Here is a 16,126-nt window from a genome sequence, read left to right on the forward strand (position 1 = left end):
TAAATTCCCGTGACAGATTGCTCTTGCAATATTGAAATGCATATTCATAGTTCGATTGATAATATCAACCTATTGTTTCAAAGGAGATATTCATTTAATCCCTAGAAAATTAAAATAACATGATAATTCTAAGACATTTGATGATACTATATATGGTGTAAAATAATCGGGATAGCAAGATGAAGAGGAAAATGTTCTGTTTTACACACAGAGAGATTTGTAATAATTTTCTTTCCCCTTCTAGCTACACAGTGTCCGAAACACCTCACAATCTGAACTATTGTTTTAGAGGTAAAGACTCGCAACTACAATTAAAAACTAAACCATTGTGTTGACATAACTACAATTAATTTTGTTTTGTGTTATCTCCGAAATTTAGAACTCTGAGATATAGTAAACATTTACATGACTGTCAGAAGTAAGATCTTAAAGAAGAGGAAAACAATACAAACAGCCCACCCCACACACCCTACCCCCACCCCCACCCATCCTACTCCTGCCATCAGTTGCAAGACCATCAAATATGTTCAGGTAAATAACAAAGCTAGGTAAGAAAAACGATTTAAGTATTCACGTGAAAGAGTGAACTTCCTAGCAAAAATCGATGTAGTTAAGTTCACTGCAGTGTATATGACATTAAAGAATAGAAATTGTTACACTTACAAGGCATTTAGAGTAACAGGAGCGGGAGGGGGGGTGGGGGGTTGTGCGCGGGGTATTGGTGGGTCGGTGACGAGGAGGGGAGGGTGTTTGGGGGGGAGGAGGAGACGCAACTGCTCTATGTGAAGGACGTACTTTTAGTCACGTGACTTAACTTTAACTTGGAAATATCACAAACCACGAAGCTGAAGGTGAATTGTGGTAAATATATCAAACCCAAATAGCTGTAAAATATTTTATAAATTAAATACGATTTGTCAAATATTTACGATATATACATATTTTCCCAATTTAAACGTCGTTAGATACAAAAAAAAAACACCTTTATACAAATGTTAAGTAAGATCCCTTTGAAACCAATTCCAATACACTGGAGTTTCTCATAAGTGGCTCTATATGTAAGTTACCACTGTGATATGATGTGATTTACAAACCTCTTCTGTCATACGACAAAACAGTATATTCATATGGCTAAGAGATCATAGTGGAGGTTGAGGTGGGGAGTGGGGTGGGGTAGGTGGATGGGTCGTGTTAGAATTGACAATTGCATGGATGGAATGAAACAGAATTACCACTATGTTTATTACTTTCATCAAGTAAGAAATAATCTTAAAGACTTGGTCTGGAGTTGTGACAACATGGCTATTTTGAAAGAATTTCGATTTTTTATTTTTTTAAAGTAAAATATCATAGGAATATGTTAGCACGATTAAGTGCTAGTGCAGCTCACTCAGGGTATGATAATTTCATTCATTTATTTATTTATTTATTTCTTTTTTTTCTTTGGAAAACGTCAAATGAATATTTGCTTTACATTTGCGGCTAGTTTTTGGTCCAGTTAGTACATTAAAAAAAAATCCACTAGACCTTCTCTTTCAAAGCCATCGAAAAAAAAAACATTGCATGCGACATATTAATTACACAGTGCAAGAAAAAAAGGAATGAATAATAATAATGTTTATAATTTAAAACTATTGTGCAAAATTTAAACTGAGGTAGTTGGTGACTTATTCTCTCGAGGTTCGGGGCTACCGATCGGACTGCTGTCTTTCAAAATGGCTTCCTTATGCTCTTCGGCCCGTCTTCGGAGTGCCTCGACGCTCATGTTCTTACGATTCAGTCCAGGATCTATCATACCGATTGGACCGGCGGCGACAGTCGGCCAAAGTATACGAGCGAAATGTCCTGCCATGATACGTTGCTGTTGAGCCATTGATAATGCAGTTATGGCGTTCCATGGTAATGACACTGACGGAGGTACGCTCGGATAAAGCCCTGAAAATCCATTAAACCACAATGACGTCATCAACTTTTGCTCTCGGTTTAAGTCAGACGTAGAATTCGATAACAAGTTGTCAATGCTAAATGAGTCACGGTTGCTTTTCCCACAGCGAACGTCAGCCTCGTCTAGAGTACAAAATGGAGGCATTTGTGGTAAAAACGGATATTTTGTGCTTTTATTTAAAGAATCGAACTTCATATGGTCTTTAAAAACTGGCATTTCTTTCCACAAATTATTATCAATGAAATCACCATAGAAACAACGCTGGTTATTAATGTTCATAGCAGCCGGTCTGCAGCCGCCATCTTCCCGCTTTTTAACGCCATGATCTCCTGACGATAACTTGCTGTATTTATCGGCATGCATGTCTAGTCTCTTTTCAGCCGATCCTTTCTTGTGACTCCTCGAGGTACTGCCTTGTTTCACCGTTTTTTCTCGTTGTCGCTTTAACTTTTTCTCAACTTTGATTCTCTCCCTTCTGGCGATTTCGTCAGCTGAGATCGGCTCACCGCTGCAGATTGTCAGCTGTGCATTGTGGGCCGGACGTCCGGGACCTTTCTTTGTGTTTTCCTTCTTCCTCCATTTAGCTCTTCTATTTTGAAACCAAACCTACAATACGAGATAGGAAAAAGAGAGAAGAAAGGTAATATGGTGATATACAACAAAATATGGAAATAAAGCTCGTTAGGGATCAATGTCAAAGGTTAAAGTAACCTGAACCGGCCTGAAACGTCATATGTATTGTCACATCAGATTAGCATGCTAACAATGGTTTTGAAAAGCTTCAAAAGTATAAAGGTTATAAATTTGATATTGGTCTCTAGCTGAGATAACAGTCTTGCTGTTTATCTAGTGTCCTTCATATGTTAACCTTCCTACTGTAATGTTAGTTTTGTATTAATCATTTAAAAACATATGAAAAATAAATTTGAAATTGAAAAAAAAAATTGAAATATTCTTTAACATGTCATAACAACGAAAAATGTCCAGGCGTTGGCAAGCAAAATATGAAAACCGGTGACCAGATTTCTTCTTATTCTAGCATATTTGAAGGCAATGCAGATGACATTTAGATCAGTCTTGTTTTTGTTTTTGTTTGGTTTGACAATTTTCAACCAACAAACAAACCAATTATATAAATTGATCAATATTTGACAAAGGTTAGCGTTATTCACCCAAAGGCGGTTAATGAGTCATTAGGTAAACTAATTGGTTCGATTTCTCAACACTCTTTACTGCTTTTTAGACCAGTCAAATTTAAAAACACTTTGATTTTCTAATATTTGAGATGAAATATAAATAATTACCTATATTGTAGTGATAATGTTAATCTGTTACCGTCGTTCATATGGAGACATCAACAAACATAGGGTGTAGAACCGGGTGTGGGGAGGGGGTGTAATGGGAGAGGACGGCTCTCTCTCACTTTGAAAGGGGGAGAGGCAGGAGTATATTTCCTCTACTGAAATTTACTGCCCACCAAAAAAAAAAAAAGTTGCAATGTTAATTTGCTCAAAACAATGTATGCTGTACGATTCGCATGCAGGCTTACGTTCTTTACTTCTTACAGATGTTCTTGTATGAGACGTATAATTTCGGAATTTACCGATGTAACTTGAGATAGAAGTAACAATAAAACAAAATATCCTATTCTAAACGGTTGTAGCATTGAAAGGAGGGGTTTATCTTTACAAAAAAAAAAACGTAAGACATATTTTACTATCGTCTATAGTTCATGTGGTGGCATAAATTGATATCTTATTCAAATATTTTCTACTCTCATTTGTTCTTAAGCACTTAAATAAAATTAGATAAATGAACAGATCGGACACCAATATATGCTTCATCAAATAATGACGTCATTTATGCCATGGATAATATCTTATAATTACCATTTTTCATTTTTAGCTGAATTCATCATCTTAAAATGACGGATATCTTCCTTTTGGTAATTCTTGTTTTTAGTTAGCTTTATTATTTATACATGTAGCCGTGATCGCAGAAGCATTACGCGGATTTTTTATTTAAATAAAAAATGATTCTATAATTGATATTGAAAAGCGATTTTCTTTGTACTTGTGAATAATAATGCTCTTCAGAAAGAACTTACCGCTTGCAGTTTTTGTGTCTTTTTTCCCCGTCACTGCTATATTCTTTCTCTCAATTTCTCTATATATATCTTTCTCTTATTTTCTCACTTTTTTCTGTTTTTTTTTCTAACGCTTTTAGACATTTTTACCAAATTGTTTAATTAGCCGATACGTGCATTTATCCATAAGGCTTTTTTCTGCTCGGCTTGTCATGTGTATGTTATATGGATTCGCGTGTAAATTAATCACTTTTTTTCACCATCTTTCTCGAGTGTGCCATATACGCTACTTTACTTTGTTCTTATAGTACTCATCCAAAAGTTACCACAAGAAAAAGAAGGAGAAAGTGAAATAAAAGATGCATTTTTATTAGTTATTACCCTGAATTTGCCAAGCAGACTTAAAAGAGGAAAGCAATTGTAAAATTTAATCTGAAAAGCCGGCGAGAAGAAGAGGTTTTTTTTAATTTTTAAAAGTATTATTGAAAACTGGAATATGAAGAAAGCTTACATAATTTAAAGATGAAACCTGTTTCATGGGGACGAGCTTTCTTGTCAGCAAAGTGAAAAGGACAAAAATTACAAACAGATAAATAATTATTTAGAGTTCATTTGACAAATAAAACTATGTCAGACGTGAACGGGTCAGCTAGTTACTTTTCCCCTTCAAATATGTACAGTGGCATACTATAACGAGTGTATACATAAATATATATTCGGAGTGTTAGCTCAGCGGTTAACGCCGGTGCCTCCCAATCATAAGGTCCCGAGTTCGAGTATCAAACAGTTGTGTCAAAAGTAGTCCTATCACAGGAGGTGAGTTGATGACCAAATGACTTTTAATAAACAGTCATATCAGAAATAAATATAGAACAGCAATGTTGTGCTCAAGTAAACTGTTATTAATTATGTAATTATAAACAATCCCCTTAATTATTTAACATACCAGCTGCGCAAATATACATTGGAAATGTTCTTACTTCCTTTAAGGATATTACCGAAGAAATTGCATTCGTTTGTTCATAGAAATGCATTATAGATGCAACAACTGACATTCGTTTCAAGAAATGTTTTATTACATGATAGAATAAGAAATCGCTTGCCAGAGTATAAGAAATAGCTATTCAAATGATGTTTCGTTTTGCTCTAACTATTTCAATGTTTTTATTATTGCTAGCCTGTTTTATTCAAATTACACAATGAGTTTGCTCCTCTCCTACCCTACTGCACCCCATCGCGGACCCGCCCTTCTCAGTGACCACGCCCCCAATTAAAGTCATAATTACACCTACAACTCGATCTTCAGATTAAGGAAGTGCTGAAGATCGTCAACGTTAGACATTTCGGTAACAAACTACCGTATAAAAGCCTGACTTGTTAAAACTTAAAAACTAACTACATCAACATATATTTTAAATAAAAATCAAGGAAAGACAATTGTCTGCAATAATGCTACTCTACATATTACGCTGCTTTGAAATATACATGTGTCAAAATCTTTCATGGTATATTTAGATTACATTTTTTTTCGGAGAAAAATAATAATAATATAATAATAGAAAAATGTCTGGAGTGACAAATAACTCTCTACGAATAAATTATATATATATATATATATTAAATATATAAATAAATATATATATATATATATATATATATAAATATATATATATATAAATATATATATATATATATATATGTATATATATATATATATAAATATATCAAGAAAAGCCTGCCGAAGAAATACATAAAATTCAATCGAAGGCAAATTTTAAGCTGACGCTCGCATCTGTTAAATCAGATATCAAAACTTGTTAGAATCACGCACCACCTAGGCAATTGTAATTATTTCTCTCAGTAATGGCAAAGAATCGTGTTGAGTGATCATATCATTACATATGCATAGGAAGACAACTACCATGGTTTTTGTATGCGATCACGTTAATGACAAAAGTAAATTGGAAAAACGGAAAAAGAAAAGAAAACATATTAAAGAGTTAGTTGCTTTGTATTTTTATTTGATTTGATTTTATATTATGATATTGTCTTCTCTTTAATGCGTTTTTTTCTTTTGGAGATTTTGAATTATAAATTTGAATATAGTTGTGGTAATATAACGTTTACTATGTTATTAAAACAATCTTAAAGCATCTTCTAGAAGCAGGCTTGGGGTCATATTGCACACGGATAAAGTTATAGGTATAAAAAAAACACATGAAATTAAGTTACTTATCTTTTCGTTCGTTGCGATTGAGAAAATATGTAAAAAATTATTTTTACTGGAATGATAAAAAATAGGTATAATTGCACATCGATAAAAACATGGGTCTAATGTACAAAGACAAGAAATAAACTTTGACAAAATTCGAATAATCACCATCTAATTGCTAATTGTGGTTATAATCTGATAATCCGTGATAATCCTTTGAGCAAACAATGTATTGTGGTACTTATATCATGAACAGGATCTGTTGTATGCACTTATCGTATACAAAGCTTTAATGGTTGTATACATACATACACATACACACACACCCACATATATTTATATATACATATATGTTTACATATACATACATATATATTGCTATGTATATATATATATATATATAAATGAAAATCGTAATGAGTTGGAAAATCAAGAACAGTGAAAAAACTTTCAGCCTCCACCGGGATTCGAACCACGGGCCTTCCGCTATATATATATATATATATATATATATATATATATATATATATATATATATATATATATTTATATATATATATATATATATATATATATATATATATATATATATATATATATATATATATATATATATATATATATACAACCATGACAGTTTTTTTACATGTATGTGTATGTCTTTATGCTCAGAGAGAAGAAAGTGACAAACTTCCCTTCTTCTTTTTCTTCTTCTTCTTCTTCACTGTTTCATCCTCCCTAGGATGTGACTTGTATCGCTAAATTTGTATCTTCGATCACATCTCACGCTTCCTCTATGCGAGTCATCATTTACCAATTACGACCGTCCTATTCATTTAGTAACAACCAGAATATGTGCTAATACCAACTCGAAACAGCCTCTTTTATTAAATTTACCAGATTTAGTCACTCAATTAAGAAAATTTCTCCCTTAATATACGAGGTGCGTTAGAGTTGATAAGGCATGCTTTGGTCTTGTTCACCCGTTTCGTGACATTTCTCTGAAGACGTGAAGATAAAAACCATCAGGCCTCTTTTAAGATGCCTTTGAAACTAATTTCTTGTGGGAGATTAAATGTACGTTCTTGTTATATGGAGAATTGCCTAGGCAAACAATACGTGTCTGGTAAGGTAGTTTGTGGGGGATCCGTTAAATATAAGTGATTATTTCGAAAGTCGGGCAAGATTCTTTCTTTTTTTTTCCTTCTTATTCTTCTTCTTCTTCTACTTCTTCTCCCTACTTTCTGACTTTTAGATTGTCTTTTTGTATACGTTTTAAGGGTCTCTTATTTATTAAGATCGACTTTTTGGTCATCAAATCTTCAGTGACGGATTAGACATGTAACGAAAGTTAAAAGCTTTGAGAGAGCAATCAAGAAAATTAATATCGAGAAAAGTGACACTTACAACATAGGCAAAGATACAAGAATGGGTGACAGGTCGTTTGTTTCATTCACTTTTAAGATGTATGAAACAGCGTACATGAAAATAAGTCCTGCTACTACCACCCCCCCCCCCCCCCAACAACCACCCTACCACCGCCCGGTCGGAATGGAAGTGTGGCAGCATTTTACTAATAGTGTAATCGGGCACATAAAATACTACAAACTAGAAATTACGTTAATAATAGATATTGGAAACTAAAATATATAGGATAAATTATACCATTGTGACAAGAAATAAGTTATTATTTGCCTGGTTGAATCAAAGTAATCTATGAAAAATTGTTACTCATTGTCTTTTTCTCTTTGGAACGAAAATCAATTAAGAAAAAAAAAACGCTATCACGCAGCAGAAATATTCTAAAATGTTCTAAAATAACTAAAAACAGAAAACAGTATATATAAATACAAATACTTCAGAGTGAATTCAGTACAAAAAAAAGAGCATTTTGAGCCGACGCTATACGCTACTTCTGCAACATTATAAAAAGGAGTGTATCTTAATCATTTATTCAGTATATTTGCAATTAATATTATTAACGTAACCATTCTTGAAGCGTATTTTTAAACGATTTATTCTCATTTACATATCTATCTGTCTCTATATATATCTATTCCTTTTGTATTGAACAATTGAATAATTCGACCACATCTTCTTCGGAGGCCTTTTTTGTTGTTTATTACTTGTAGTTTAGGAAACCACCCACTCTATGTCGTACCAAACAAGAACAAAACAAAGAACTGGTATAAGTGCTTAAAATTTCCACAAAATCTCGATCTTCATCAATGCTCATCATCTTGGGGTGTTTGATCTTGTTCTCCCCCTGTCTCTTATATATATTGTCTTGACTTCTTCTTCTTCTTCTTCTTAATTCTCTCTTTGATTTTGTCTTTTTTTTACTATTTTGATTTAATTTTGCAAAGTAAATGTTCTTTTCCAACCAACCACGGTGAATGAACAAATCTCTGGTCGCTGATTTTGCCCTCTAGCAAGAAATAATTTTAAAACAAAGTCTGTTTGTCGGTATATATATAGATTTATACATATATACACCAAGAATCAAGCAAGTATAAGAGAGAACGAGTAGGGAAAAAAAGGAAGAATGAGAGACAGAAAGCCAAAAAAAAAAAAAAAATCCACTCCGAAACCAAAAAGAGAGAAAGGGGTAAAAAAAAAACGAGAATTTATATGTACTCCAAATATAGACAAAAGAGGAGAATTATCAACAAAAAAAAAATTAAGAAGAAGAATAAGAAAAAAAACGAAGATAAGTTTCGTGCGTGGTGAGTTTAGTGTTTGACTTACAAGTTAAGCGGCAAAGTGAATATATGACCAAAGGGCAAACCTTCGCTCAGATGCATTTTAATTGACATTAAGGTACGATAGGACAGGTTGTTAAAAATCCTTAAAACCAAAAAAAAAAAAAAAAAAAAAAAATTAAAAGGTTTCTCCCTTTGTCAAAAAAACTGGATTTAGGGGGTAACAAAATACAATTAGATTGATGTTAATTCGAGCAAGTATATGTAGCTTTTGAAGTTAAGGGTGGCTGTATACTTATAAACTATGTTAAGACTAGATATCCTCATTTCACGGTTGGCTGCTTGTACAAAAAATGTATAACAAAAAAGACTAAACATATATAGCCTAACCATAACAGGTGGACGGATGATGATTATTTACAAGGTAAAATCTTAAAGTCAGAAAGAAAGAAGTAGAAGAACAAAAAAAAAACAATGTAAAAATCTAACTGCATAGAAGGATTACGAAAACAATGTAATTAGTTTGCTATTGTGTTTACCACTACATTCTCTATTGTTTGGTTCAGTAATTGATTGTTTTTTTAAATTAATGTCTGGTTACATGTTACCAGGAAGGTTTTACGCGGTCAGGAAAACATAATACTTTGGTGACAACTTCATGTTCTCTGCGGTTTCAGAAGTTAATTTTTTGCCGATGGCTAAGAATAAATATAGATGTAAATATGTCTTCCGCTATATTTACTCATTGCTAAAGATAATAATAACAACAATATATATCGACTTAATTGTACTTCGTTTATGTTTTTGAAAAAGAAAAGATTTACTAAGACAACATCTTATCAAGACAAGAAATTTGAATTTATAAAAAGAGGGGGAAAAGTGTAACATTTTGTATTCCACAATTAGCATTTTCATAAGTGGTTGGGTTTATCAATGCGGTAAAATTTACGAATGGCCGAAAGCTTAATAAAATAAAGAGAGCTATATCTACTATACTAAAGAAATATAAATTGCATTAACAAATGTAAATTGGGTGTGATTTGAATAAATGCATGGGTTTAAACCTCTTAGCTACATCAAGAGAGAAATTTCTTTCCAGATGGAATTAAAAAAAAAAAAAAAAACCACCCCATAGATATAATCTGCTTGAAATGACCTGAAGTCAGGCATCTTAATTGAAGTGAAATATATTATATCCAAGGCTTGAATCCTCGAGCCAAAACGTTATTTTAAACTTATAATGCTCTATTCATTGGCTTTACAAGAATAGAAAAAAAAAAAGATTTGCCAAAGAAAATCTGAGAAAATTCTTAAAAGGTTCATTAAAAGAGAAATTAGCTTGTAGGGGTTGGCGTTATTGTGACTTTTGATAAGATTTTGTCGAGAAAATGAAAGTAATATGGAATAATTCGCATCTTATGCCCCTGAGGATTTATAAAACACCTTGGAAAGTGCACTAACACGGTTTGATCTGGGGCAGCTAGAATAAATGAACTTTATTTTACAGCAAGATTCAAAAAGTTCCAACTTTATTTTATGATTTTTTTATGAGGTTTTTTTTTTACGGTGATAAAGATTTATGAAAGATGGACTTGATCAAGACGTCACTTTCTAAAAGATGGTTTTGAAGAAGTTTTGAGTACAGAACATTCCCCCACCCCCCCCCACCCCATCCTCGTTTTTTCTTCGTCTTCTTGTGTCTAACAGACAATTAGAACTGACAATGAGAACGGAATAAAAGCCTAAATCTGTGAGGTTTAAAACGTTCGTTCCGTGATTTCTCTCCTCTCTCCTCTCTTCTCTCTCCTCTCTTCTCTCTTCTCACTCCTTCCTCTCTCCTTTTTCTCTCCACTTTTCTTTCTCGTAACAACAATTCTAACAGCCTTATAACGTGGAGTTCTCTATTACGTCGATACGAAATCAAAAGAGGACTGTTGACTTTTTTTTTCTCTCGCCAACTAACAAGTGACTTTCTCGTTCCCTGTAAATTTGTTTGCCAACTAGTCCTGTCTGTCAAAGCATTAAGTCAATTAACTGGCCACCGGGGAGGCTAAATTAATTTGCTTGCGATGTACCCTGTCAACTAAACAGTGGGGCTTGTATACTATCGGTTAAAGTCCTCTGATAATAATTGGACAAACATTGGGCACCAAACACCGACGTCTTAGATCAGGAAACCACTAATGGAGAATGATACAAAGGGAACTCTTAAACCTCCATAAAATGACATTAGTGCATTCGATATTCAATCAAAGCAAAGGTTAGGCCCCCTTAGCGTCAAGCTGGTTAGGGCTTTATGAACCAAAACTATGTCAATGTTTGATTTTCATTGGCTCGTTCGTTCCGTTTTTTTTTTCTTCCCTACTACTATTTACACCACATTTTACTTTTTTAAAGTAGAGTGTTAAGATGTATTGATGACACTGACATATATAAATGGTAAAATTACCAGTTAAATGCATTGGTGATGCCTGAATTGTGCCGACGCCTGGAAGAGGGGGGGGGGGGTAGATGGTGGGTGAAGGGGGTCTTAAATGATGCACGAAATTGAAATGAAACGGTGTGGTAATAACAGTGTAATAACTATACCAATGAGATAAGTGAAACCCGCTAAAATTGAATCCCTGAAGATGGGGGACTAATTTTGCCTGCGAACAGTTATTCTGTTGCTAGTCAAGACATGTTTATTATGCAGATTGTGGTAGGTGATGTGGAGGTTGTGGTAGGGTTCGGTGCTAGTGGGGTAGGGTGGCTGAGGTGGGTAGATGTTATTCTCACCCCGTACTACTATACCAATGGCCAGTGAATTATTATATCTGTGATCTGTTTTGGGATGGTGTGAGATTGTTGCCGGTGACCGGTAGGATGAACATCATTACGAAGCACGGATGGTTGGGGTGGGGTTGAGAGCGGTGTGGGTGGGGCAGGGTGGCACTAGTGGGACAGGACTAAATCTCGGTCGACTATACCAAGGTATTCTCTTTTGAATGAAAAGCACATTCAAGAGAACAATCAAGAGAACAATAAAGAGAATATGGCTGTTCTTCTTAATAGTTCATTTTAGCTGCCCATATGTCTTGTTTAACGGTAATCATATCTTGCTATAAAAAAGTATTAAATAAACGTTACTAAAAGTTTGACCTCTACATTTTACTGCCAGCTCCAAGGTATTTTCCCTAAATGAGACATTCAATGGTCTTATACTGCACACTCCAATCCCCTCAATATATGTATACATAAATTTGGTAAACATCCAAGACCTTATACTTCTGAAATCTTTGAGCAATCCAGCAATGAAATATTCTCTCAGTATACAGTAGCTTCTTTCTAATGTTACTCATTCATATTCATTATTCATTAGTCATATTCATTATTCATTATTCATATTCATTATTCATTAGTCATATGCATTATTCCTTAGTATATTCCCTTCAGTTATGATAACACCTTGAAAAGAAAAATACCGCTCACTGTAATTTTGCCAATATTTGTTTTTATCATGCTTTTATAACATTTCATTTAACTTGCAGCATGCATATTGAAGGGCATTCTGGAATCTACAAATTACCATCAAAATATATTTTTTTTGTACGTAGAGTATTAATTAGTCTAAACTGATAACTTCCATCTCCATTACACAAAAAATGGTAAAAAATAGGAGAAAAAAAAAGGGCCAATATCTTGCTAAGGCGTATCGGTTTATATGCTACAACCTACTCGCCGGTATCCAGAGACCTCCCATGTGGTTTTCAATTTTAATTAAAGGGATTCCCATTACCAGGTAACTGTGACTTCTATAGCCAAACTAGCAATAATAGGTTGACTTGTAACCCCCTGAAAAGCCACCGACTTTTGTGAACCGTTTGTATTGTGTATACTTACAGCAAACACAACAGCTGACGGGGTTACTCTAAAAACTCTTATTGTTTGTATGTCAGAATGGAGAAAGTAAATCACTTGTGGAGGACTACTCATTGTTAGTTAATAGACGCTATTAGACCCTCTAGATTCCCGTCGTTTACCTTACATTAAGTCCTCAAGGAGAATGCGAACTTGTTGAAAATGCTGCCATTGTGTCGCAAGTGTCGAGCGTATTGACGTAACTGGAGTAGACTATGTGTGTCTCTAATTTCTACAGTGATACGTTACTTAAAAACGCATACTAAGCGGTGTCCTTAGAAGGGGTGGATGTTCACACATTATCTATATATTCTATCCATACACACACACACACACACACACAAAACTAGCCATGTTGTTTATTACTTTAAAAGTTAATTAAATAACAAGAGATCACAATAGCTCTTTTGTGATTTACAACTCTTTTCATCTTATGACGCAAAAGACCAGCAATAAACAAAGAGCAAAAGAGACAACCAAAAAAAAAAAACAGAACTAAAGAGGAGGTGAATAAAAATTGATTTTAAAGTTAAGTGTTTTGACGGGATAGAAGGTCGAATTGAAATATCCTTTGATTTTGTTTGTCTGTGGTTACAAAACAGGTAGTCTACTCTTAGCCCCTCAAACACCGCGGGAGAGAGCTTAGAGAGAGAGAGAGAGAGAGAGAGATGGAGAGAGAAAAGCTGTCACTTGGTGTTTTGCTAAAAGGTAAAAATAAAGGGGGGGGGAGAAAATGACATAAATACACCAGGATTCTATGAGGCACATTTTATAAAAGGAAAACTTCTTAATTCGGCAAAATATAAGTTTTTTTTTTGTTCTTTCCATTACCGGTAATATTCCGACGATGGAGACTATAAAGTGAAAACGTGATTAGTAGTTATAGTTCATAACATTGTCATTTGACGACTACAGACAATGAGATATCAGGGATAATTTACTGAACAAATGATAATAACAGCAACAATTATTATACTAATCATGATTAATAAAAGCGAAATCTCTGGAGTGTCATAAATTTTTAATATATTTGAAAGAATACAGGTAATTTTGTTTGGTAATAGTTTTGGTATTCCTGTTATATCATTTATCGGCGTTTGTATTCAAGTCAAAGCTCGAGTAAACTAATCAATTCACAAGCAAAATGCAAAGACTCGAAAAATGTGAAGTTTCTTAATTATTATGCAAATATTATTGGGCATTAAGTCACTTCTATAGTAATTTTATTTCGCGCCTCGATTCAATTTCGAATGGGGGAGGGGAGGGGGGGGGGGTTCGTTTTCTGGTTACGTTAAGTTAAAACGGAAAACAATTAATATGTATATCAACATAGTAGTAAACAAAATTATGGTAATGATAACCTTATCTTTGTATCAAGCTTTCACTCAAGATTTTTTTTTTTCAATATCTGTCAAGATGCCAAGTCTATATGCCCTTGCTTGGACTACCAAGTTGTCTGTCTGTCTGTCTGTCTGTCTGTGAGTATATTTGACGGCCCCGTAAATTTTTCAAACGGGATTAAATACAAAAGCAATTTGCTTTCATCGACGAGAATTTTTTTCTTTTCATTTTGAGTAAAGATCAACCTTACTCAATAGCTATTATATGAAACTTTTATTGCTTTACATACGTTAAATTATTTAATTTTCTTAATGTACTCCAGATCAGCTGTGAGTCCCCGGTTCTCAAGTGCTGTCTTTTGTGAGCACAGTCACGTGACTGAAACACTTAATGTGATATCAATTTCAAGTTTCAGTGCCTATATCTGTATCTATATATTTATATATATATATATATATATATATATATATGTATATATATATATATATATGTATATATATATATATTTTCATATATATATATATTTTCATATATATATATATATATATATATATGAACATTTAAGTATATGTCAAGATAAGACTGTAAAGGTGACTGTGTGTACAGTAGCTGTTTGAAAACCATATAATCTACCAGGTTATCACAACTTAAAAGATCAATTTTCTTTGTGGTATTTGTGAAGTTTCTCTTTCAACCCCGAAAATGATAACCAACTGATAATTACCGTATTGTTTTAATTCCTTAACGGTTCGGGCACGTTTCGTGTATCCAAAATATGCCAGGCTACAGACTCTTAGCCACATTCCATATAGGATGTAGAATGGGGGGGGGGGGCGGGTGAGGTGGAGGAGTAGTGGCACTAGAAGTCCTCCATGTGGAGGGGTCTAAGGGGAAAGGAACACCACCTTTTGAGAAAGCTTTGCTTCTTAATTGATTATCGATTTTGGTTTTTATCTATAGCACGTTATAAAAGTATGGTATAGACTTAAATGGGTAAAAGTCTTTAAAAGTATTTTTTTTTAACAAGAACAACACACTTGTTCAAAATTAGTGAACTATTGAATTAATGTTTGGTTCTTTCACGAAAAAAGTTTAGCCAACAATATTACAGCGTACCATGTTTCAAAATAATTCTCAATTAAAAGATAATTTCATATTACATGATCACAATAAAAAAAAAGAAGATCATTATCATTACACTTTTAAGGAAAAGAAGATAAAACCAGAGTGCTCAGCTATGTTTTTGTTATTTTGAAGAAGAAATCTAATTGCAACATTTGAAATATTCACTAGTCATGATATTGTGCTCATGGACACATTTAATGTTTGATAAATCTATTCGCAATAAAAAGTATCAGAGACCAAAAATAAACTTCATGTCCTGAAAATTATCGTCACGAAATATCCGAACTATATTTTTGTGGAAAGGTTGCTCAGTGCATAAAATGTCAATTGCTTTAAGTTATATCATGCTTTCTATAATAGTTAACCTTGCATATTCAATAATGTCATTGTCGCTATATAGGCTTTACTTATAATTGTTATTAGAATATGAAGATAATGAAAGAGAATCGTCAAATCGATGTGACCTAGAAGCAATTTATAGGTTATTGATGAGTTTCGAAGAAAGAAGAAAGCACAAATACTTTTCAATGAAAGTGGCGTCGGTTTTGATTTCATGAAGCACCGAAGCTAATATTTTATTCAAAAAAAAATCTTTTCTCTCTATTTTATTCTGCATTAGTTGATCGATCGTTACTAGAAATGGGTCTACAAAGATAATTTATTAAATGTTGCCAAATTTTGCTGCGTTTTCTGCTGGTTATGGATTTATTGACATATAAAAAGAATTGAAGAGTAATTTTCCTTTAATGTTTTTCTTTTCTGTTGATCGTTTTTTTGGTAACCATTAAAAATAATTGTCGGAACTGGTTTGCTAT

General features: G+C 33.4%; 1 protein-coding gene across 1 annotated transcript in view; it reads right to left on the reverse strand.

Moving 5' to 3' along the window:
- Positions 1-704: 704 nt before the first annotated feature.
- Positions 705-16,126, reverse strand: part of LOC139960490 (uncharacterized) — a 28,668-nt gene continuing 13,246 nt past the window's right edge. Inside the window, exon 3 of the mRNA XM_071958886.1 lies at positions 705-2,551. Within this exon, the coding sequence (XP_071814987.1) occupies positions 1,646-2,551 (906 nt within the window). The 3' untranslated portion in view covers positions 705-1,645. The remainder of the gene's footprint in view (positions 2,552-16,126) is intronic.

This window comes from Apostichopus japonicus, chromosome 19, assembly GCF_037975245.1.
Source record: "Apostichopus japonicus isolate 1M-3 chromosome 19, ASM3797524v1, whole genome shotgun sequence".
In the NCBI taxonomy this organism is placed as follows: Eukaryota; Metazoa; Echinodermata; class Holothuroidea; order Aspidochirotida; family Stichopodidae; genus Apostichopus; species Apostichopus japonicus.